This window comes from Jaculus jaculus, chromosome 15, assembly GCF_020740685.1.
Source record: "Jaculus jaculus isolate mJacJac1 chromosome 15, mJacJac1.mat.Y.cur, whole genome shotgun sequence".
Lineage (NCBI taxonomy): Eukaryota > Metazoa > Chordata > Mammalia > Rodentia > Dipodidae > Jaculus > Jaculus jaculus.
This window is the reverse complement of record NC_059116.1, coordinates 4,361,690-4,385,834: the sequence shown is the minus strand read 5'-3', so window position 1 is coordinate 4,385,834 and position 24,145 is coordinate 4,361,690. Positions and strand designations below refer to the sequence as shown.

Sequence of the window (24,145 nt, the reverse complement as noted above, 5' to 3'; positions counted from 1 at the left end):
AAATAAACATTGGCTTATAATTGCAGTCAACTATGCATTTCCAGATGCAAATAATTTTTCAAGTTGATCTCTTGTGCCATTTTAAAGTTCATTAAAGACAGATTTCTATTCCATCAAATTTAGTCCAGCCCTCTGTCCTCCCTTCCTGGCTGGGAGTGAGTTCTCTCTCCCTCCCTTCCCCTCTCTCTCTCTTCAACAGACTGTTTTGGACATGTTCCCTTTTCCAGTTGCAGAAGTCTTCAAGTGGGCGAACCTACGGGAAAATGTATGTTCCAAGAGCTCGCCACCAAGGCCAAGGCTCCCAGCTCACAGCCAGCCTCACTCCTTCCCTTTCACGTTCTTGGAGTGCTTATAGCCCTTTGGGATGTTGCTGGTGTTTGGGAGGAATTTTCACCTCCCTTCCTTCTATCTCAAACCATTCTTTTTACTCATTTCACCTAGCTGTGTGATGGTACCCAATAGGTACTAGCTAGGCACGTACTCTACCACTTAGCTATATTTCTAGCCCTCTCTTTACTTTTTGAGACACAGTCTCACTAAGTAGCTCAGGCTGGCCTTGGGCTCAGGATATGAGCTAGCAGCTCTCTTCTACCTTCCTGCACACAACATGGACACAACCTGAGAGCTGTCCCCTCAGAGGCATTAACACCCAAGCCCCCAGGGTCACAAAGACTGGCTCAATGGAAGCCTTGGCATCTCCTGACTGATCTGTCTTCTCCAGCATGCTTTTTGGGGGAAAGGGTTTCTCTAAACAGCATCAAGACAAGTAGCCTTCTTTCATGTCATACTTCCCAGAAGGAAAAGGGTTTTTATGATGTTCTTATCAGCAAAAATTAGTCTTCGCAGTCCAAGGCCCTTGGCGGGGGGGAAGGCTCCCTGTGCCCAAGAAAACAGGGCAGACACTTTCATTGTCACTATACACACTACTTCTCTCCACATGGGCATGCTTCTGCATCTGGCCAATTACTAGACAAAAGCTGGGGTTTCAAATTTCTATCTAAAACCCAAAGAGACAAAGCCCAAAACCTTCTAATAAGCTCTTCAGAAGGCTCTAGGCAAATGCATTTTTTGCTAAACTTAAAAGTTGAAGAGATTAAAGTATTAAAAGTATTGTGTAAGAGAACCCAAAAGTACTACAGAAATTACAGAAAAGAAGCAAAAATTCTACCATGGCTCGCCCCGCCTCACCCCAGGCAATGAGACATGAGCTAACATGAGACATTTTAATCTATCTACTTTACCTGCACCCTGTAAGTAAGAATAAAACAAAGCAGACTGCCTTTTCCTCATTACAGAAATACTTGCTGGCATGTGCGAGGCCCTAAGTCTGACCCCAGCACCATTAGATACAGACAACTTAGTTCTTTTAGAACTGATTTGACTTCTCCTTGGCTCTATAATAATAGATAACCTGAATGACTGAATGCCAAGATAAAGGTCTGAATGCCAACATGGAGGACAAGACCCTAGGATGTAAACAAACTTATACATGGGTAGAAGAAATACAAGATACGGACTGGGCTAAGTTAGGTTTGAATGAAGGCCATCTGGAGAGGGGAGAGAGGAGAGAGAACTGCACATACCCCAGTCCTGTGTCTGTTTCACTTCATTACTTTCTCACAGGTACCAGGAAAGGTAAATACAGAGCAAAAAGTAAATACGGGGCTGGAGAGATGGCTTAGCAGTTAAGGCACTTGCTTACAAAGCCTAAGGACCCAGGTTTGATCTCCCAGTACCTACGTAAGCCAGAGGTACAAAGTGGCACATGTGTATGGAGCTCACTGGCAGTGGCTGGAGGCCCTGGCACATCCATATTCACTTTCACACACACACACTCATATATATCTGCCCCTCCCTCTTAACCTCTCCCACAAATAATAAATAAAACTAAATACATTTTTTATTTATTTTTGAGATACGATTTCTAGGCCAGGCTGGTCTCAAACTCTCTAAGTAGACAAGGAAGACCCTGAACTTCTAGTCCTCTTGTTTCCATTTCCAGAGTGTTGGGATTACACTCAGTTTATGCAGTGCTGGGAATAGAACTCAGGGCTTCATGCATGGTAGGCAAGCACTCTGCCATCTGAACTGCATTTCCAGTTTTTAATAAGGGTGCCCCAAATTTTATCTTTCTTTTTACCCTCCCCAAGCACACAAATGTACAGTGATAATTAAGATGCAAAGAATGAATTTGAAATGAGAGCATTTCCACTACTTTACAAGTATATTTCCTACCAGGTAACTACGGTGATGCTAAGCTAGACATGGGGGCACACATCTTGAATCCCCACAAACTCTGACTCACTATATAGCCAAGATGACCTTGAACTCCTAATCCTCCCGCCTCCACCTTCTCACAGCTGAATTACACCATGTGCAGCAGCCTTTCTTCCTTTCCTCATTTCTTCCTTCATTGCTTTGTGTGTGTGTATATGTGTGTGTGGGGGGGTAATATATCAAAATATTTTGATCAAACGCCAAAGTCCTTGTGTTTTCATTTTGTTATTTTATGTCATATATCTACTTATTTTTTTATATTATTTTGAGAGGTAGAAAGAGAGAAAGAGAATGGGTGCGACAGGACCCCCACCTGCTAGGAACAAAGTCCAGGCGTGTGCTCCCTGTGCGCATCGCATGTGCGGCACGTGCTCGTACGTCACTGTGCATCTGGCCACACGGGAACTAGCGATTCGAACACGAGTTCTTAGGTTTTGCAGACAAGTGCACTAACCACTAAGCCTTCTCTCCAGCCCTCTCATATATTTTATACTTTTGACTAAAACAATTTAAATACCTTAAAAGGAGCTGACTGTACTCCAAGTGAGAACAAGAAGCCATCTTTCTTGTGTGTTTATTCCGCTTATAATGCCACCATCTCCCACTTGCCCAGTGGAGCAATTTGAGAAGCAGGCATTTTATGTTACATGAATTCGAGTATGTGCAATATGGAAAATGTCAACTCAGTCCCTTTATCTACTGACATGAGGAACAGAATAACTCAGTCTTTATCTGTTCTTTAACACACAGTTTTGGGAGGTGGAGGAAAATGATGTATCTTAACAAGAAAAGCTGAGATGAGGAGATTGAGTTGATAGTACAGGATCTCATTTCCCTGTTTAAGATAGAAGTCCTGGGCTGGAATGATGGCTTAGTGGTTAAGATGCTTGCTTGTGAAGCCTAAGGACCCAGGTTCAATTCCCTAACACCCATGTAAGCCAGAAGCACAAGGTGGCATATGTATCTGGAGTTCCTTTGCAATGGCTGGCACATCCATTCTCTATCTGCCTCTCTCTCAACTAAATAAATAAAATATAATTTTTTAAAATATAAAAGTTCTTGGGCTGGAGAGATGGCTTAGTGGTTAAGCGCTTGTCTGTGAAGCCTAAGGACCCCGGTTCAGGGCTCAATTCCCCAGGACCCACGTTAGCCAGATGCACAAGGAGGCACACGTATCTGGAGTTCGTCTGCAGTGTCTGGAGGCCCTGATCGCCCATTCTCTCTATATATCTGCCTCTTGTTCTCTGTCTGTCGCTCTCAAATAAATAAATAAAAATAAACAAAAATAAAGGCTAAAGACCAAAAAAAATGTTAGTTCTTTCAATCTCTGAAAGCCAATGGACATCACCTCCTAATCACCCAGGGGACAAAACTGCAGTTATCACTGAGGAAAGGAAGAATGCTGGACTAAGCACTGGCTTCTGGAGGTCACAGGCTCAAGACAGAGCTTGGTGCTACTTTGGGGGGCTTCAGGATCAATAGTCCAAACAACAAGCCACTTAGACATTTCATCAACTGAATACCCACCAGGGCCAGGAGCCTCATTACCCTGAATAGTGAGCCAGAAACTCACACACTGTCTTTATAGACAAAGGGAAAAAAAATTCAACCAGAAAGACTAAAGAGCAGAGTACAATACAAACCAAACTGCTTTTATAATTTCAGAGGGAAACCTCAGGTTTTCTCAATGTTCCACTATGAATGTGGACTATGTAATGTCAGGTCTCCTGTTCTAAATCCCACACAACAGAGTTCCAGTTGCTTTCATGTGCTTAAAGAAAAGACACTAATAACTTTATGATTTTGAAATCAAAGCATGCATTCATTCCTTTTCATTACCGTCTGGCAGCAGAGCTGGACCCTGAATTAACACCCTGCACAGTCACATGAACATGAGTGCAGCGTGTGGACTGCTCACGGTGACAAGGACCGGCGCCCATCCCTTCCCTGGACAGCGGCATGCTTTGGTACTCTGCGGCTAAGCCAGGGCTCGCACCCACCGAACGCATCTGCGGGTCACTTTGAGGGGAGGAGAGACGCACACACACCTTGATATGGTCCATCATAAGCTGCTTCTGTGCATATAAGAGAGAGCAGTCAGGACACTTGAAAACTGACACCTTCTGGTTCTCAATGTGCTGGTCAAAGTGGCGATACAGCAAGGGTTGCAGGGTGAACACAGTGTCGCACATGGAACACTTATAGATTACTCTAGAACAGAAGAAGCGCAGCGAGACACGTCAGTCAGCCTCGTCGCGACTCGAGGGAGCTGCTCGGCATCCAAGGAGCTCAGGAGGCAGAAGCCCGAGAGAGAATAGACAAAAGAACAACATTTTTAGCTTTGAACTTTTCAAAGACAACTGGCATCTCTCAGTCAGATAAACTGTAACACTCTGAGTAAGGATTACATTCAGCTAAGTTTGTTACAGGCGTTTTCTAAATACAGCTCAACAGTGGTCTCTAACTTGGAAAAGAATTTGAAGTCTTTTTATTCCAAGATGAAACAAATACTACTCAATGGTAGTTGCCTCATTTAGGAAAGGATTTGGTTAATGAATTAGAGACCTAAACTCCAAACAGGCTGTCACAAGTTTTCATTTAAAGTTAGCGGCAATTTTACACTTGATTCTCAGCATTTCTACACTAGTTCTTAACACAGAATGCTGGAAGCCAGTAAGCAAATGCACCCTGAGATGAAAAGCCTAAAAGCCCATGTTTCAAGAAAACCTGATGCTTCCTGAAATTGCTTTACTGCACTCACTTGCCCATGAGACCCTGTGTCTGCACCTCAACCTCTTTAAATTAGCATTCAGCATACAGACCTGCGTCGTGGGACAAAGCCCTCTCAACTACACCCTCCCCTGAAGCCTGGGCACCCTGTCTCAGTAGCTCCCCATTCGCCCTCCTCCTGAGGGAAAACCCTGCAGGAGCCAGTCTGTTCTTTGAAGAACTGTGGGAAAAGGCACAGAGAATGTAGGGAGCAGTTCTGGGAAAAGGTTAGAGGGAAGTCAAGGGCCAGAGAGAAAACAGAAAAGCTGGAGTTCCACTCGATGTGTCTAAATCAGGCGTTCCTCAGTGGTCTTTCCTCTCAGAGCCTCAGGGCAACAGTCCTCACACAGCCCCAAACTTCACATGTCTACAGCATCCTCAGTGCTCCATGAACGATTTGTGTCCTCTTGGGGCTCAGGGCAACTCTCCTCACACAGCTCCAACCTTAATGTGCAAGGCAATGCTCTGTCCAAAGATGACAGATTTGAGCCGGGTGTGCTGGCGCGCACCTTTAATCCCAGCGCTCGGGAGGCACAGGTAGGAGGACTGCCCTGAGCTACCAAGTTCCAGGTCACCCCAGCCTCAAGTGAGACCATGCCTCAAAAATCAAAAACAAATAAACAACAAAAAGATTACAGGCTTAACTTTCTTTTCCCCTAGGAGATTTATAGATATAAGCAAGGTCTTAACAGATTAGTGACTTTTCTCCTTGGATTGGGGGTAGGGGCAGATCAGACTGGCTCTACAGGCTTCCACAGCATGGCACAGGTTCCCCACAAGTGTGGCATCACTAACAACAGCAGGTGTCATGTGGTGTTCATTTCCTTGCTGTATGAAATTGTCTAAGGGTTGTGAACTGCCCCAACATCCCACAAAGTTACATAGAACACCTATATGAGTATTTTTCAATGAAGTCGCTTTGAAAAATTTGCACAAATCAGAACAATGAAGCAGTATATTACAATATGATCATATTTCTTAAAAGGCAGATTAAAAAAGAAGGCATAAGATTGTTACTGCCTCTGTGAGACAAGATTAAAGGCTCTCTAATGATTGGTTTGCTTGTCCATAGCTCCTGGCTTTTCTACAACCGGCTACTTCTGCTTCATGGTGACATGTAGGTATGAAAATGCCATCATGAAACCGTCACCTTGTATCCTAAGGTAACAAATTAATTTTAAAAATATATCAAAGAGCTGGGCATGGTGGCACACACCTTTAATCCCAGCACAGGTGAGGCAGAGGCAGGAGGATTATTGTAAATTGGAGGGCACCTTGAAACTACATAGTGTATTCCAGGTCAGCCTGGGCTAGAGTGAGACCTTACCTCAAAAAACCAAAAAAAAAAAAAAAAAAAAGGAAATGAGATAAGCTGGGCTGAAATCCACACAGGAGTCAATTCTTGCTATTTGATAAAACCTGGCGTGGCTCTCATTTTATTCCTATCATGTTCTTTGGGGAAAGGTTCTGTATGGCTGAACTGTTGTACATCTACTCATGAGAGCACAGAACCAAAGAGAATAGATCTGAGCATCTTCCTGAGGAAGCCTCCCCTCCCAGCACCAATGAGGGGGCCTAGTGGTGCACACCTCTAATGTCAACGTCCACGGGGGTGGAGGCAAGATGATCCTGAATACACAGCAAGATCGCGTCTCCTGGAACAGAACTAACAAAAGCCACTACAGAGGAGGTGGTGCTGCAGTGGGAACAGCAGTAGACAGCAGCCTGGCCTCATGGTGGCGCTGTTCTGGGGGGAAGGCAGCAGCCTCGGCCCCGGACAGGTTGGCTGTGCAGTGGGGAGACTACAGCACCAGTAACTGCAGGGAGGACACCGCCTAGGTCCCGGCTGGCCCACAGAGGGGACGCGCAGCGCTCCTGCTAAAAGCCGCGTAACCACCCAGCTGAAAGGCAGCAGGCAGGACCCGCAGCGAGGAGGGGGGACATATGAGCAATTGTTCCAGTGGATGACATGGCAAGAGACAGGACAATTAAATCCAAAGGACACACCTCAATTAAGACCTTGGACAAGAAAGGAACCAGCCATTGTGGAGACAGCTGGAAGGTGTGGAGGCAGTGTGAGCCGGCTGGCTCTGTGGTCAGCAGCCACTTCCTGAGAGATGAGGGGCGTGAGCGTGCTTCTCAGCAGGAAGAGCAGAGCCCACTGGAGCATCAGGTCATACTGTCCTGTCTCTCCTAAGAATGAGAGGGAGGGCAGGGTAAGAGAACGACGGGCTGGATCCTGACAATGCCAGCATCAAGGGTCCTCTGGGTAAAGGGCATGCAAGAGGTCTCAGTACATTAATTCCTCCATTTTTGTACAGCAAAAATAACTGCTGCTAATGTGAGAAGGAAAAAAAGGGGGGGCAGAGAAATGGCTCAGTGGTTAAAGGCACTTGCTTGAAAAGCCTGACAACCTGGGTTCAATACCTCAGTACTCACGTAAAACCAGATGCACAGTAGCGCATGTGTCTAGAGTTCACTTGCAGTGGCAAGAGGGCCTGGTGTGCCCATTCTCATTCATTCATGCATTCTCTCTCTCTTGTGCTCTCTGTGTTTGCAAATAAACAAAAACATTAAAAAAGAAGAAATACCAAGTACACTCTCCTGTTGCTATTGTCCATGTTATGTTGGACAGGGGGTGATGTCTACCCTCTGCTCATGCATTTGTTTGCCCCTGCCATCATGGAGCTTCCCCTTGAGCCTGTAAGCCAAAATAAACCCTTTTTTCCCCAAAAGATGTTCTTGGTTGGGTGATTTCTGCCAGCAATTTGAACCTGACTGCAACAGTAAAGTTGGTACCAAGAGTGGGGTCATTTCTGATAAACACCTGACTATGTGGCTTTGGCCTTTTGAAGCTGATTTTGAAGGAATGTGGAAGGATTTGAAATGCCTTGTAGTGCTGTAAGGATAGCTTGATGGACTATTCTGGTCAGAGTTGAAAGACCTGAATGCAGTAAGAACTATGGACTGTGAGGTTTGGCTTATGAGGGTGAAAAAAAGCTTTGCCTGATCCAGGCTAAAAGCAGTTTGTGTGAGAAGCTTGCTGTTATGCCCATGTCCTGAGAAGTTATACAGGGTTGCACTGCATAGAAATGGATTGGTGTGAGCAGAAGGATATGGCAGAGAAAAAAAATGAAATCTTTGGATGAAATTGCTGCTGTTCAGCTGCAATTGTATGAGAGATTACAACCTTTGAGATTGAGCCAGCTGACCTGCATTGGGACAACAGAAAGAATAGTCTTTTGAAGGGGCATGAATGCTCAAGGATTGTCCTGTTGTTCAAAGTCTGCTTTATTACCTCCTGGATAAACAAACTGGCACCCCATCTGGTATTGTGGAGTATAAGACATGGAGTAAAGTGAAAGTCATTGAGTTTGCAACATGGTCTTGTGTTTTGGAAACGACCATGGGCAGTGTGAAGCAGGTTTGCTGGATGCCTGCATGGAGACCCCATGGGGCCATGAGGATGAACCGTGGGTTGCAGTGGAGATGCTGGGACCACGAGATGGCTGCTAAGGAAAGCTGCTGGCCCTGGTGAAGTTTTCCAGGACTGTGAGCAGCCTAGTTGGAGGGGTAGAATTGGAACTTCAGATTTGTTGCTGGTTAGAATTATCACACTTGGAGATTTGTCACTGGCTAGAGTTGTTGGACTTGGAGCTATAGTTTGATGTTTGCCCTGGTTGTTTAAATCTTGTATTGATTGAATATTTCTTTGCTATGTCCAATGCCATCTTTTGCAGTGTGAATGTTTATTCTGTGCCATTATGGATTTGGGAGGGATTTTTTGGTATTATGGCTCAGTTAAAAGACCTTGGATTATGGGGATGTTTGAATATCATTGGGATTGATAAAAACTATGGGGATTTTAAAAGTTGGACTGAATGCATTGCATTTTACATCATGGATGGTTAGCAGTTTATGGGGGCCAGGAGCAGAATGTGTTGGTTTGATTCAGGTATCCCCCATAAACTTAGGTGTTTTGAATTCTAGATTCCCAGATGATGGAGATTTGAGAATTAACGCCTCCTGAAGGCAATGTATTGTTGGAGGCAGGATTATGGGTGCTATAGCCACTGTCCCCTTGGCAGTGTTTGGCACACTCTCCTCTTGCAATTGTGCACCTTATGTTGACCAGAGGGTGATGCCCACACTTTGCTCATGCCATTGCTTTCCCTGACATCAAGGAGCTTCCCCTTGAGCCTGTAAGCCAAAATAAACTCTCCCCACCCCCTCAAACAAAAAAAATTAAAATGAAGAAGAAAAATCAACAAAGTCAAAGATGTGGTTTTAAAGAGCCGATCATGAAGATGGAGCAAACTCCAGCAAAAACAGAAATGCCAGAGAGAAAGGACCTCCTGAAGAGCTGGGCATGGGGTGCAGCCGTTAGTCCCAGCTCTCAGAGGCAGAGGTAGGAGGATAGCTGTGAGTTCGAGGCCACCCTGAGACTACAGAGTGAATTCCAGGTCAGCCTGGGTTAGACTGAGACCCTACCATGTTAAAAGAGAGAGAGATGGCTTAGCAGCTAAGGGCTTTGCTGCATAGCCAAAGGACCCAAGTTCAAGTCCCCAGGACCCACATAAGCCAGATGCACAAGGTGGCACATGTGGTTGGAGTTCATTTATAGTGACTGAGGCCCTGGCACACCCTGGCTCTTACTCTTCTCTCTCTCCCTCTCTCTGTCTGCCTCTTTCTCTCTCACATAAATAAAACTTAAAGAAAAAGAGAGGGAGGGAGGAAAAGAAAAGAGAAAGAAGGAAAGGAAAAGAAAAAAGAAAAGAGCCTCTGGAAGAGACAAAGGGAGGTACCAGTTGATGCAAAGGCAGAGTTCAGCAAGCTAGGGGACAGCAGTGCGCAATGTGTGTGTGTGGCAGGGGGATTTGTAAAGGGCTCCAAATGCCAACCCTAACCTTATATTAACAATGAGCAAGTGTCAGGGTGAAGAGGCCAGAAGGAGGAGAGAAGGAACGGGAAAAGAGGAGAAAGAGTGGGACAAGAAAAGCTAAGACCAGGCATTCACTCATGCCACACTTGCCTATAGTGCTACCCTGGGCAAGACAAGGGGCACATGAACTGGAGAGTCTGTGCTTGGGAGCCACTCCCACAGCCGTCCTGTGTCACCCAAGATAGAATCCCACGCAGGGTGAAGAGCCTCTCTGCAGCGTGCCTAACGGCTCAGCCCTGGAGGTGAGCTGACAGTGCAGCCACTTCCCACACAGCACACTACATTCCAACAGTATATGCTTTATTTCTTGGGAACTTGTTCAAAATCTCTCTCTTACACTGTTCTTAACTGTGGAGTTCTCATATCTCTACTGATATCCATTTAGAAATAGCAAATAAAAGGAAGGCACAGGAAAAACACACATGCACAAAACACCTTGTCATTAATCGAATTAAGAAAAAACTAAAAAGACACATAGACTATAGTAATAGACATTCAAAATGATCTCAGTTATCCAGAAAAGATAAAAAGGGTTCACAGTGTACTTCCCAACAGCAGGACATATGCCACCCATATACTGACTGGAAAGACGGAAACATCTTCAACAGCACTGGCAGCATACAGCAAACACAGTGAATGCCAAGTTCAATCTTGCCTGGTGCATACCCGAGTATGTGACTTTATGGTATGTGTTCAACTATCCAGATGCCACTTGATTGAAGTAAATAGAAATGGGATTAATACCAATTCCTGAGTAACTTTTTTTTTAAAGGTAGGGTCTTCTGGCAAACCTGAAACACTCTACCCAGGCTGGCCTCCATTCATGATCTCAGCCTCTTGAAAGCTGGGATTACAGGCACGCACACACCCAGCTTAATTTGGGCAATTTTTTAATTGTTCACATAACCATGTCATGCAAACTTGTTGGGATGTTAGGAGGGTTTGGCACTTGAGGTTCCTTTGAGGTGGGGACCACTTGCTCATTTTGGACTTAATGCCAAGAGTTTCTGGGTTAAATGCTGACTAGCCCAGGATAGAATTGTACAGTGGCCTTACGTAGGGACAGGGAGCAAGGGAAGCGGCCCCTCAGGCACAGCCTGAGACCCCCGAGCTGAAGGAAAGGAACCCTGGAGCTGAGCACCAGCGACACCGTTACACGTGCTCCTGGTCTGGGGCTTGTGTCTTCACTGCATCTGCAACTCTGCTTTGTTTTCTAGTTTAAGACATAATGACTTGTACCTATTTTTATTTTTTAAATTTTTTGGTTTTTTGAGGTATGGTCTTGCTCTAGCCCAGGCTGCCCTAGAATTAGTCTCAGGCTGGCCTGGAACTCACAATAATCCTCAGCCTCCCAAGTGCTAGGATCACCATGCCTAGTTTTACTTATTTTTAGAAATTCACTTATTAGCAGGGTGTGGTGGCGCACGCCTTTAATCCCAGCACTTGGGAGGCAGAAGTAGGAGGATTGCCATGAGTTCAAGGCCATCCTGGGATGACAGAGTTAATTCCAGGTCAGCCTGGACCAAAGTGAGACCCTACCTCAAAAAAAAAAAAAGTTCACTTATTAAAAATTTCCAAGGCTGCAAAATACTCATTGGAGAAAAGACAGCAAATGGTGTTGGGAAAACTGGATATATATCTGCAGAAGGATGAAAATAGATTCGTCTCTTTCACCATGCACAAGAATTAAGTCCAAATGGATTAAAGACCTTAACATCAGACCTGAAACTCTGAAACTGCTAGAGGAAAAAGTAGGGGAAACCCTTCAACATATTGGTCTTGGCAAAGACTTTCTGAATACAACCCCAATTGCTCAGGCAATAAAACCACAGATTAATCACTGGGACCTCATGAAATTACAAAGATTTTGCACTGCAAAGGACACAGTGAAAAAAGCAAAGAGACAACCTACAGAATGGGAAAAAATCTTCGCCAGCTATATATCTGATAGAGGATTAATATCTAGGATACACAAAGAACTCAGAAAGTTAAATAATAAGGAATCAAACAAGCCAATCAAAAAATGGGCTATGGAGCTAAATAGAGCATTCTCAAAAGAAAAAATACGAATGGCATATAAGCATCTAAAAAAATGTTCTACATCACTAGTCATCAGGGAAATGCAGATTAAAACTACATTGAGATTCCATCTCACTCCTGTCAGGTTGGCCATCATCATGAAAACAAATGATCATAAATGTTGGCAGGGAAGTGGAAAAAGAGGAACCCTTCTACACTGCTGGTGGGAATGCAATCTGGTCCAGCCATTGTGGAAATCAGTGTGGAGGTTCCTAAAACAGCTAAAGATTAGTCTACCACATGACCCAGCTATAGCACTCCTAGGCATATATCCTAAGGACTCATCGCATTTCCTTAGAAGTACGTGCTCAACAATGTTTATTGCTGCTCAATTTATAATAGCTGGGAAATGGAACCAGCCTAGATGTCCCTCAACTGATGAGTGGATAATGAAGATGTGGCACATTTATACAATGGAGTTCTACTCAGCGGTAAAGAAAAATGAAGTTATGAAATTTGCAGAAAAAAATGGATGGACCTGGAAAGGATTATACTAAGTGAGGTAACCCAGGCCCAGAAAGCCAAGCGCCACATGTTCTCTCTCATATGTGGATCCTAGCTACAGATGATTGGGCTTCTGCGAGAGAATGAAAATACTTAGTAGCAGAGGCCAGTAAGTTAAAAAGAAGACATAAAGGGAAGAGAAAGGAAGGGAGGAGGGTACTTAATAGGTTGATATTGTATATATGTAAGGACAATGATTGAGATAGGGAGGTAATATGATGGAGAATGGAATTTCAAAGGGGAAAGGGGGGGAGGGAAGGAATTAACATGGGATTTATTTTATAATCATGGAAAATGCTAATAAAAATTAAAAAAAAAAAATTTCCAGGCTGGAGAATTGGCTCAGCAGTTAGGCACTTGCTTGCAAACCTAACAACCTAGGTTCGATTCCTAGTACCCACATAAAGCCAGATGCACAGTGGCCCATGCATGTGAAGTTCATTTGCAGCAGCTGGAAGCCCTGGTGCACCCATTCTCTTCCTCTCTGTTTCTCTTGTCTCTGCTTGCATATAAACAAATAAAAAAAAAATTCCAGATACCGGGATAAATAAAGTTGGCCACTGTGGTACACATCTGTAATCCTAGCTGAGACAGGATGGTAAGGTTGAGGCCAACAGACTACATTGCGAGGCCACCTCAAAAAAATTAAAAAGGGCCAGGCATGGTGGCACACTCCTCTAATCCTAGCACTCGGGAGGCAGAGGTGGGAGGATTGCTGTGGTTCAAGGCCACCCAGAGACTCCATAGTGAATTCCAGGTCAGCCTGGGCTACAGTGAGACCCTACCTCGAAAAACAAAACAAGCAAAAAAAAATAAACAGACAAAAAAAAATTAAAAAGGGGTTGAGGGGTCGGAAAGATGGCTCAGATGCTAAGGCGCTTGCCTGTAAAACCTAAAAACCAGGGTTCGATTCCATATAAAGCCAGATGCACAAGTTGGATTATGCATCTGGAGTTTGTTTGCAGTGGTAGAGGCCCTGGTGCACCCATTCTTTTTCTCTATCTGCCCCTCTCTCTCAAATACATAAATAAATGAAATATTTTTAAAATGAAAAGGGGGCCAGGAGTGGTGGTGCATGCCTTTAATCCCAGCACTTGGGAGGCAATGGTAGGAGGATCACCGTAAATTCAAGCCACTTTGAGACTACATAGTTAATTCCAGGTCAGCCTGGGCCAGAGTGAGACTCTACCTCAAAAACAAACAACAAAAAAAAAAAAAAAAAGGAAAGAAAGAGAGGGAGGGAGGAAAGAGGGCTGGAAGATAGCTTAGCGGTTAAGACATTTGCCTGCAAAGCTAAGAATCTAGGTTTGATTCCCCAGGACCCACATAAGCCAGATGCACAAGGTGTGGCACATGAATCTAGAATTTGGTTGCAGTTGCTGGAGGCCTCTCTCTATCTGTCTGTCTCTCTCTCTCAAATAAATAAATACTTTTTTAATTAAAAGAAAAATCTGGGCATGGTGGCATGACTTTAATCCCAGCACTCAGGAGGCAGAGATAGGAGGATCATCATGAGTTCAAGGCCACTCTGAGACTACATACTGAATTCCAGGTCAGCCTGGGCTAGAGTAAAACCCTACCTCAAAAAAAATAAATAAAAATAAAAAAGAAAGAAAAGACAAGACTGTATTTTCCTAGCAAGCACTGTCCTTCCATATGGGGGAGGGGCATAATCTACAATACCCCTAGTAGATGCCAGAAGCCCTAGACAGCGTGGAAGTCTCTAATTTAATGCCTTTTCCATCTCGACAGCACTTGTGATTATTTTCCTATCCTTACTAAGGTCTACAGTTAGCGCAATCATACTTACAGGAAGCATTTTCCAGCTTCTCTCAGGCATATCTTAGTTTCCACCACCACTAGTCTGGCGTCTGGGGCCATTACGAGGAAAAATAAAGGTCACCTGGAGACAGGCACCGCAGAACAGTCACTTCAACAACCCAGCAGTAGTGCACAATTATCAGGCAGGAACACACAGCGTGGACACACTGGACACAGGGATGATGCATGTCATGATGGACAGGGACAGAGCCACTCCACCTGTACAGTATGGACACACTGGCCGCACAGTGATGTGTGTCATGATGGACAGGACAGTGGGAAATTTCATTATTCCATCCAGAATGGTATGCAATTTAAGACTTATAAATTGACCAGGTGTGGTGGTATATGCCTTTAATCCCAGCAGAAGGGAGGCTGAGGTAAGTGGACTACCCAGAGTTCTGGCCAACATGGAGGTAGAGTGAGTTCCAGGTCAGTCCCTGGGCTACAGTGAGATGCTGCCTTAAAAAAAAAAAAAGAAAAGAAAAGAAAAGCCAGGTGTGGTGGCTCACGCCTTTAATCCTAGCACACAATAAGCACAGGTAGGAGGATTGTTGTGAGTTTGAGGCCAGCCTGAGATTGCATAATGAATTCTGGGTTAGCCTGGGCAAGAACAAGATCCTATTTCAAAGCCAAACCAAACCTGTAAGAGTGAGACCTGGCCTCAAAAAAAAAAAAAAAAAAAGTATAAATTGTTTACTTCTGGCATTTTCTCCACTTAGTATTTTCAAACTATGTTTGGCCTTGGTAACTGAAATCACAGAAAGTCCAACTGTACATAACAGACAAGAAACTATCCTACACTGTGAAGCGCTTCCTTCGCTTTAAGTACAGCAAGGAAAGCTCCAGACACACTGTGCTCGAGTGTGAGGAACACTGTCGGAGCTCATCTTAGTGTTCGCTGTTTCATAAACACAGGTTACAATTACTATTCACATTGCAGACAAAAAAAGCACGTTGTTTATCTGGAAAAAGACTCATGTAACAATATTCATCAAGAGAAAGAGGCTCTGTGAGTGCCCAGAAGGACTTACTAACATATGGAAACATTAACATCTGTGAACCTGTCTCAGAGTGAAGACACCATGTTGTGTGTGAAACCCTGGAATTTACTTCTCTTTCAGAACAAACATAAAAAAGATCAGGTTTGAAAGCCCCATAGAATAGAAGTCAATTTTAATACTATTTTAGTAAATGGTCATTTCGAGAGAGTCAACTGGGCTGGAGAGATTGCTCAGGGGTTAAGGCGCCTGTTTAGAGTCAAATGCCTTTCCCCACAAATAACTAAAAGCTAGAAACACAGAAGGAGGTACAGATGTTATTATCTACCCCTTCTAGCTCCTTGCTAACAGATATACTAGCAAATCTAGCCTCACTTTAAAAGATCAAACTTGGCATGGCTATAATGACTCCAGGAATAAAATGACCACCACCAGGGATGTGCATGTATGAAGAGGGAGTATAGAAACGCAGGAACTGCGGCCTCCAGAGACCCTCCACACCTGACGCAGGGAGCTCAAATACCTGACCTTGTTCTACTCTCTCACAAACCCTGGGCACAAGCATGGCCCTCATCTTACAGGACAGAGAAGAGTGGCTGCGACAGCAAAGAACAGTCCCAGGTCTCACAGCTGGCTGGCGGTGATGTCCTGGCACGTCCCTGACCCACAGACCCACGGCCCCTGCTCTCGGCTAAGCTGCCCTTGACAGCACCACAGAGTAAAATCTGCTAAGAGGAGGGGCAAGAGTGAGGCAAAAATAAAATGTACTTCTACGAACCAAGGGCTTATCCTGGCTATAAAGCTGAATTCATTAAGCTGACTTCATCCTCTGAATATAACTGGGGAAATATATCCCTATAAGCAAGTACGTAAAAATTTAAGCTGGATAGTTTTGTGGGTTTTTATTCTATAATTTTCCTAGAAATCACTTGTTTAAATCATCTTAAGAATAAAATATTCACTTGTTGAGCAAAAATTGATAAGAGCATAAACAACAGGTGACATATTGGGTATATCAAAATCAACAGGGCTGCACAAGTGCTCAGGTCATAAATTTCCGTCAACAGAATAACCACCTCTGCTGAGCTCCCACTGGAGCAGTAGAGGAGAACCCAGCCATCCGGGCCTTACTTACTTTGGTTCTCCTATCTTGATGCCAGGATGCTGTGTGTAGGCGTGAGAGTGTGTGCTTGGGGCAGACTTAAACGCCATTGGACAGATAGGGCACTTGTAGAAGACTTCACAGTGAGAGCCTTGGATGTGAGACTTCAGTGCGGCCACATCGGAGTACACAACACTGCAATGCACGCATCTGTTAGAGAAACAACACTGTCGTTAGCACAGACCACCGAACACGTGCGACATCACTGTACGAACTGGGTGAGATGAACATATTCACACTCACTTGGGTTCTTTGTTTTCTGTAATTTGAAACAGTCAAGAATCTTTTTGTAAGTTGAAGAGGGAAGATAAGGAGGAAGAAAAATGAGATGCAAATGGCTGGTGCTTTAAGTGTTTTTGTTGTTTCTAGAAACGATGCCCACAGTGAGAAGGATGGGGACAGATCAGGGACCAGATAACCAAAGCCCCCTGATCCCTGGCTGAGGGGGTGGTGCCCAGGTGCTAGATTCTGACCAGAGAGCCTGACTGATGTCCCCACCCATCCCAGGGCCACCCAGATAACATTTCCAGTGGAAGAGCCCTCTGCCAGCTGAACCTACTTGCCCTGGATGGAGGGCAGCGAAGGCATAAGCAATCGATCTGGAGCTTCTGGTACATACAGTGCGATCAATACATCTCAAATACCCAGCGCCAAGTAACACACAGGGTGGAAAAGGTTACCAACCTAGGTTGAGTGTTTGTTATTTTTGCCTCATGGAAAATATGTATGAGCACACCTATATTTGTTTTTAAAACTGGAGCTATTACAAGCTTCAGAAAAGTTGGCATCTCAAAAAAACCTGACTCCCTGCTGACATCACTTGCTAACATCTAATCCATATAAACAAACTGAAATTAGGCTGCATTTTGCCCCTGGCTCATCTTCACAAGGACTCATTATGTAGTCTCAGGCTGGCCTCAAACTCACAACAATCCTCCTACCTCTGCTTCTTGGGTGCTAGGATTAAAGGCGTGAGCCACCATACCTGGCTCTTCAAAAGGACCAGGGATATCTCCATGACAACGGAGTCTTCTTGGTCACCTGAAAACTGCTCAAGAACATTCTCTACATCATCCTTGGACCTTTAGAGATAAGGCTACAACGTGACTGAGCACACTTGCCCTGGACTTGTGTGCGCAAGTCACCTGGGGCAGACAGCTACAGACTGGGCCTTCCCTCTAACAAGCTGTGCCCGGAGACATTGAGGACAGCCTTGGATCCTTGTCAGCTTAGACGTGAGATTTTGATCAGGTTGATCCCAGGCAGTGTGTGTTCTGAATTACTTTTGTGGTCTATAAAGCATGCCTGGTTATACTTCACAAGCATTTTTTTAAAAGTCACAATCAATGCATTCTCATGTTCAGTGTCTTAGGGTGCTGCATTCAGGACACAAAAAGAAACACACTCAACAACAGAAGAGAAGCAAAGCTTCGCACCCTAATAATCGGACTGTCCTATGTTGGCTCCTACAGCACACAATGAAATTATTTGGGGTTAACTTGCTGTGTTGTCGTAACACGTGGTTTTCCTCCCGGGCCAGTTAATAGACTGTAAATTGAGAGAGGGTACATCATGCTTAGTCCTCACAACCTCTAGATGCTCATGGCTACAAGGAAAGTGGGGGCGCATCAGGGCTAAGAACACAAGGTTCCCCGAGTTCTGGCTTTCAGGAGGATATCTGTCCATGTGCTGGATTCTGGCACTAGAGCCTGACATTGCCACCTGACCTGGGACCACCCTGATGGTGTCCAAGGACCCGTCACACACAGACCATGAGGACCTCCCCCGGGCCCAGGGACAGGGCAGTCAAAGGCAGGGAGGGTCAAGGTGGCAACGGGAGAACACTGGCGCTGGGAAGTCGCCGGCACAGAGAAGGCTGTGTCGACAGAAAGCACGAGGAAGAAGAGGCTTCCTTTTAGTGAGAGGACAGGAGCAAAAAGACTCAGTGAGCCACAGAGACCAAGAGAAAGTGTGCCCACAGACCTTGTGTGGTAAAGGAGCTGCTGCCCTCCAGTGACAAGAGGTTCAGGGCAAGTGAGGCTGATGCAGGTGAGGTGGCACCAGGACACCTCCTACAACACTACAGCATGGCCATGCCATGAATACCGAGAACCTTGGCATGTCCACAGACAACTGTCAAATCCCAGGCAGTGGGACACCAGTCAAATCCGGCCAAGTCTCTCTCTCTCTCTCTCTGTCTCTTGTTAGCTTCTGAGACCAGGTCTCATGTAGCCCAGGCTGCATGTATTTTCGATGGTGCTAAACTCCTGACTCTGCTGCCTTTCTGCCTCCCAAGTGCTAGAACACTCTCCCCCCTCTCTCACTCTAAAGGAAATAAAAAAGGGGGGGTGACTTCCTGCTTAGTACGCCTCCTGGCCTCTTGGCTCATGAGCTTTTGTCTTTATTTTATTATTCTCGCTCAAAAGAAATCTTTCCTAACCTTAAAAAGAAAGGCATGGATTTGGGCTGCAAGGCCACTGAGAAATCCTGCTGGAACTGAGCTGATAACCTCTTCCATGTCGACCAGCTGACAGAAAGCTGGAAGAAGCCATGCTGCATGCAGTTCAATGAGAGAAAGAGAAATCACCAGTGAAGATACTCAACAGTGGACAATGAAAACCTCATATTTGGCCAGCCAGACCAAATGAGCCAATGGGGGCAATAGTGGCACATCTGTCATGGTGGAAACCAACTGCCCTCTAACTGGACTAGAGGCCCGCTCCATGGAAGGGAATACATTCCTGATACTGAAAACTTAAAACAGGGGTAGTCATGAGCCCTAGGGGTGTAACGTCTGCTTCTGTCTGGCTAAATGTATATACTATGCTTATTAAACTGCCCAGTAAGCACTTCTCTTAATGTTCATACCCTTATGTTAATGAGAATCTTCTCTTTTCAGATGGCAATGACCTTGGGATGACTCAAAAGGCATCATGGTGCTGGAAAGAAGGGAAAGGAGTACTCAGTACTGCAATATCTCCATCACACCTTCCAAGGCTCAGGGTCTATTGCAGAAGAGGTGGTGGAAAGAATGTAAGAGCCAAAGGAAGGGTAGTACTCCTTACAACATGCTCCTCCAGACACAAAATGGCCTGGATAACCATGTCCCCACAGTGCCTGACACTACCTACACAAGACCATCATAAGAGGAGGAAAAGATCATGACATCAAAATAGAACAGAGACTGATTGAGATGGGGAGGGGATATGATGAAGAATGGAGTTTCAAAGGGGAAGGTGGGGATAGAGAGGGTATTACCATGAGATATTGTTTATAATCATGGAAGTTGTTAATAAAAAATATTGAAAAAAAAAAAAAGGTAAGGAGCCAGGCGTGGTGGCACATGCCTTTAATCCCAGCACTCAGGATGCAGAGGTAGGATGATCAACCATGAGTTCAAGGCCACCCTGAGACTACAGAAGGAATTCTAGGTCAGCCTGGGCTAGAGCGAGACCTTTCCTCGAAAAAACAAACAAAAAAAACAAAAAAAATTTATGAATATGCTATCATACAACAACCCCATCCTAACTGTATGTATCTGGAAGCAGAAAAATACTCTTATCCATATTTAACTTTTGGCAAGTTAAGCAGGAGCCACCAGGACAACAGTGACTGTCTCACAGAGAAACAAAGCTGTGTTTTTATAGCTCACACAGCCTGCAGTCAAGCGAGGGGTCTATATTTAAAAGTTGGTAGAAACAGAAAATGCATAACTGAGGACACCCAAGGCACACGTAAGGCCGAGTGTGGATAGTCTCACATCAGCGAGGCAGCTGCTTTTAGTCTACACCCAGAGCTGTTTCTATGCACCAAGGCGCTTTCTACCCTTGGTTTGCATTATAGTAGAACAAATAAAACACTGAAGGGAAGTTTAGTGATCTTGAAAGAACAAAACTTATGGACTGAAGAGATGGCTTAGCGGTTAAGGCACTGGCCTGTGAAACCTAAGGACCCAGGTTCAGTTCTACAGGACCCATGTAAGCTAGATACAAAAGGCAGCCCATGCATCTGGAGCTTGTTTGTAGTGGCTGGAGGCTCTGGCACACCCATTCTCTCCCTCTCTCTCTCGCTTTTGAATAAATAAATGAATAAATAATTTTAAAAAACAGAACAGGGCCACAGAGCTGCTCTCTTACTGTACAGAGGATTATTCTGCATGCAACTGAAGGTACCTGATTCTCCTGCTCAACTCTGTCACCCAAGATATCTGGATCCTGATAATCTCCCAAGTTTGAAGACAGGGTTTCATTGAGAGAGAGGTATCACATACACACACACACACACACACACACACACACACACACACACACATACACACAGGGGGGGGGGAGGTATCATAGAGTTATCATAGAGACAGAGGTACCACAGAGCAGAGAGGTATCAGAGCCAAGAGGTATCACAGAGAGAGAGAGGTACCACAGAGACAGAGGTACCACAGAGCAGAGAGGTATCACAGAGAAAGACAGAGGTACCACAGAACAGAGAGAAATCACAGAGAGAGAGGTATCATGGAGACAGAGGTATCACAGAGAGAGGGGTATCACAGGGTAGAGAGGTATCATAGAGAGAGAGTATTATAGAGAGGTACCACAGAGTGAGGGGTATCAGAGACAGGGTATCACAGAGCAGAGAGTTACCATAGAGAGACAGAGGTATCTCAGAGTGAGAGTACTAGAGACAAAGAGTATCACATAAGTAAGTAGAAGAATAGATTAACAGGGGTGAAAAGGCCCAAAGTGAGGTCAGGGGAAGAGATTGAGTAAAGGGAAGGTGGAGGGAGGGCTAATCAAAATCTAAGAGGATGCAAATAAATCATATGGAATCCTCCGGTTTCGGACAATGGAACACTCAGGAGCTATAGATCGTTGTTAGAAAAATTTCAGTGCCAGGGATGGGGATACCTCCAGTGAGTTGGTGGCCAGGGAGGTCACTGATGCCCCTAAAATATTATAGGCTATTGCCAAGACCCTTGGTTTCCCACCAGGAATCAATGGTAAGAACCTATTGCTGAAGACTCCACATACTTGGGCTGCAAGTCCACTGAGAAATCCTGTTGGAACTGAGCTGATAACCTCCTCCATGTAGAGCAGCTGACAGAAAGCTGGACAAAGCCATTCTACATGCAGTTCAATGGGAGAGAGAGAAATCACCAGAGAAGATACTCCACAGTGGACACTGGAAGCCTTATAATTGGCCAGCCAGGCCAAATGAGCCAATGGGTGTAACAGTGGCATGTCTGTCATGGTGGAAACCAACTGCCCTCCAATTGGACTAGAGGCCCGCTCCATGGGGGGAAACACATCCCTGATACTGAAAACTTAAAACAGGGGTAGTCATGAGCCCTAGGGGTGTAACATCTGCTGATATCTGGAAAAATGTATATACTATGCTTATCAAACTTCCCAGTAAGCACTTCTCTTAATATTTATACCCTTATATTAACACTACTCTCACTTTGGGTAGAGAATCTTCTCTTTTCAGATGGCAGTGACCTTGGGAAGACTCAGAAGGTATCATAGTGCTGGAAAGAAGTGACTGGAGTACTGAGTAACATCTCGATCACACCTTCCAAGGCTCAGGTTCTAATGCAGAAGAGGTGGCGGAGAGAATGTAAGAGCCAAATGAAGGGTAGGACTCCTTACAACGTGCTCTCTCCAGACATAAAATGGCCTGGATATCCATGACCTCATAGTGCCTGATACTACCTACACAAGACCATCATAAGAGGAGGAAAAGATCATGACATCAAAATAAAAGACAAACTGATTGAGGTGGGAAGGGGATATGATGGAGAATGGAATTTCAAAGGGGAAACTGGGGGGGGGGTGTATTATCATGGGAGATTTTTTTATAATCATGGAAAATGTTAATAAAAATTGAGAAAAAGGGGCTGGAGAGATGGCTTAGCGGTTAAGCGCTTGCCTGTGAAGCCTAAGGACCCCGGTTTGAGGCTCGACTCCCCAGGACCCACATTAGCCAGATGCACAAGGGGGCACACACGTCTGGAATTAATTTGCAGTGGCTGGAGGCCCTGGTGCACCCATTCTCTCTCCTTCTCTCTATCTGCCTCTTTCTCTGTCTGTCGCTCTCAAATAAATAAGTAATTAAATAAAAATATTTTTTAAAAATTGAGAAAAAAGAAAGAGTACCACAGGGAGAGAGGGGATTACTACAGAGCGAGAGGTACCAGGGAGAGAGAACAAGAGGTACCACAGAGAGAGACAGAGAGAGAGAGACACCACAGAACAGAGAGGTGCTACAGAGAGGGAAGACACACGAATTTCCACACAAGAAGTTGCAGGAAGCTCTGCATCTCTTTGCAAGTCCTGTTCTTTACATGAACTCCAAACTTCCCTCCAGTATTTAGTTTGTTCTAATATAAGGAAAACAAAATGAGGTTAAAGGTAGGGAAAAGGACTACAAAGATAGCTTAATGGTTAAAGCACTTGCTTATGAAGCCTAAAGACCCTGGTTCAACTCCCCAGAACCCATGTAAGTCATGGTGGTGCAATTGTGTGGAGTTCATTTGCAGTGGCTAGAAGCACTGGCACACCTACCTATTCACTCTTTCTCTCATTCATAAGAAAATAAATAAATAAAGTATTTAAAAATACTTTTTACAAGTAGAAAAAAGTTATTTCTGAATTTTTAAACCAAAAGTTTCCTACCAGGCTAGAACCCAATCCACAAAACCTGTGCAGCACAGGTCTGAAGATACAAGATTAAAAATGGACAGTCTCATATTTTAGTTTAGAAAAATGGGCAAAGCCACCCAGTAATCAATGCTGTCATATCCTAAACTGAAATGAAATCAAAATCATCAAATTATATCAATGCAACTTCATTTTTATAAAATGTAACTGAATTACAAGTAAGAAAAACCACTGCTTATGAACCGCTAAGCACACTGCCCAGCAACCATGTTAGAATGAGCCAGCAGGACAGCGCTGCCTCTGCTAACCCAGGTGCGGTGTGACTGGTGACGGGGCTTCTTGAGGCTTTCACCAGGTCAAAGATAAATGCCATGGGAATGCTCTGCAGAAGGTCATGAAGTTGGAGAAAAAGTTCAAGTGTATCCCTTACCTAAATACTAGGCTTGCCAGATGTTGTGAAAATACACATCTGAGAATCTTCAGGGCAGTGGAGTGAGCCACAGGTAAGATGTGTGGAAGGGGCGGGAAGACCCAGCAGTCAGCTGAGAGGCGGCTGATGGGGGAAGCACTTGGGCTGCAGAGACGCCCAGCACTTCCCAAGTGCGCTTCCCACACAGCATGGGGGCCCGGGCGGGCCTGCAACCAATGGAGGGTGCATCTCCACAACAGCTGTAAACAACTGGGCATGGCCACACACATATGTGACCCCAGTTGTGCAGGGAGCAGAGACAGGCTGCTGGGCTCGTGAACAGGCAGGCGGGCTGGAGAGGTGGCTCAGCAGTTAAAGTGCCTGCTTGCAAAGCCTGACAACCTGAGTTCGGCCCTCCAGTACCCAGATGTCCAAAGTGGCACATGCATCTGGAGTCCATGTGCAGAGGCTGCAGGCCCTGTTGTGCCCATACTTTCTCTCTTTCTGTCTGTATCTCTCTACTTCCAA

At 44.9% G+C, this 24,145-nt stretch overlaps 1 protein-coding gene across 16 annotated transcripts in view; it reads right to left on the bottom strand.

Moving 5' to 3' along the window:
- Znf532 (zinc finger protein 532) overlaps window positions 1-24,145 on the bottom strand; it is a 133,191-nt gene that overhangs the window by 32,560 nt on the left and 76,486 nt on the right. For 15 of the 16 annotated variants that reach the window (XM_045134644.1, XM_045134631.1, XM_045134637.1 and 12 more), the window contains 2 exons: window positions 16,529-16,705; window positions 4,326-4,488 (listed from right to left, as the gene is read on the bottom strand). The exons of the other annotated variant lie outside the window; for it this stretch is intronic. In XM_045134644.1, coding sequence (XP_044990579.1) covers window positions 4,326-4,488; window positions 16,529-16,705 — 340 coding nt within the window. The remainder of the gene's footprint in view (window positions 1-4,325; window positions 4,489-16,528; window positions 16,706-24,145) is intronic. 16 annotated transcript variants of the gene reach the window in all.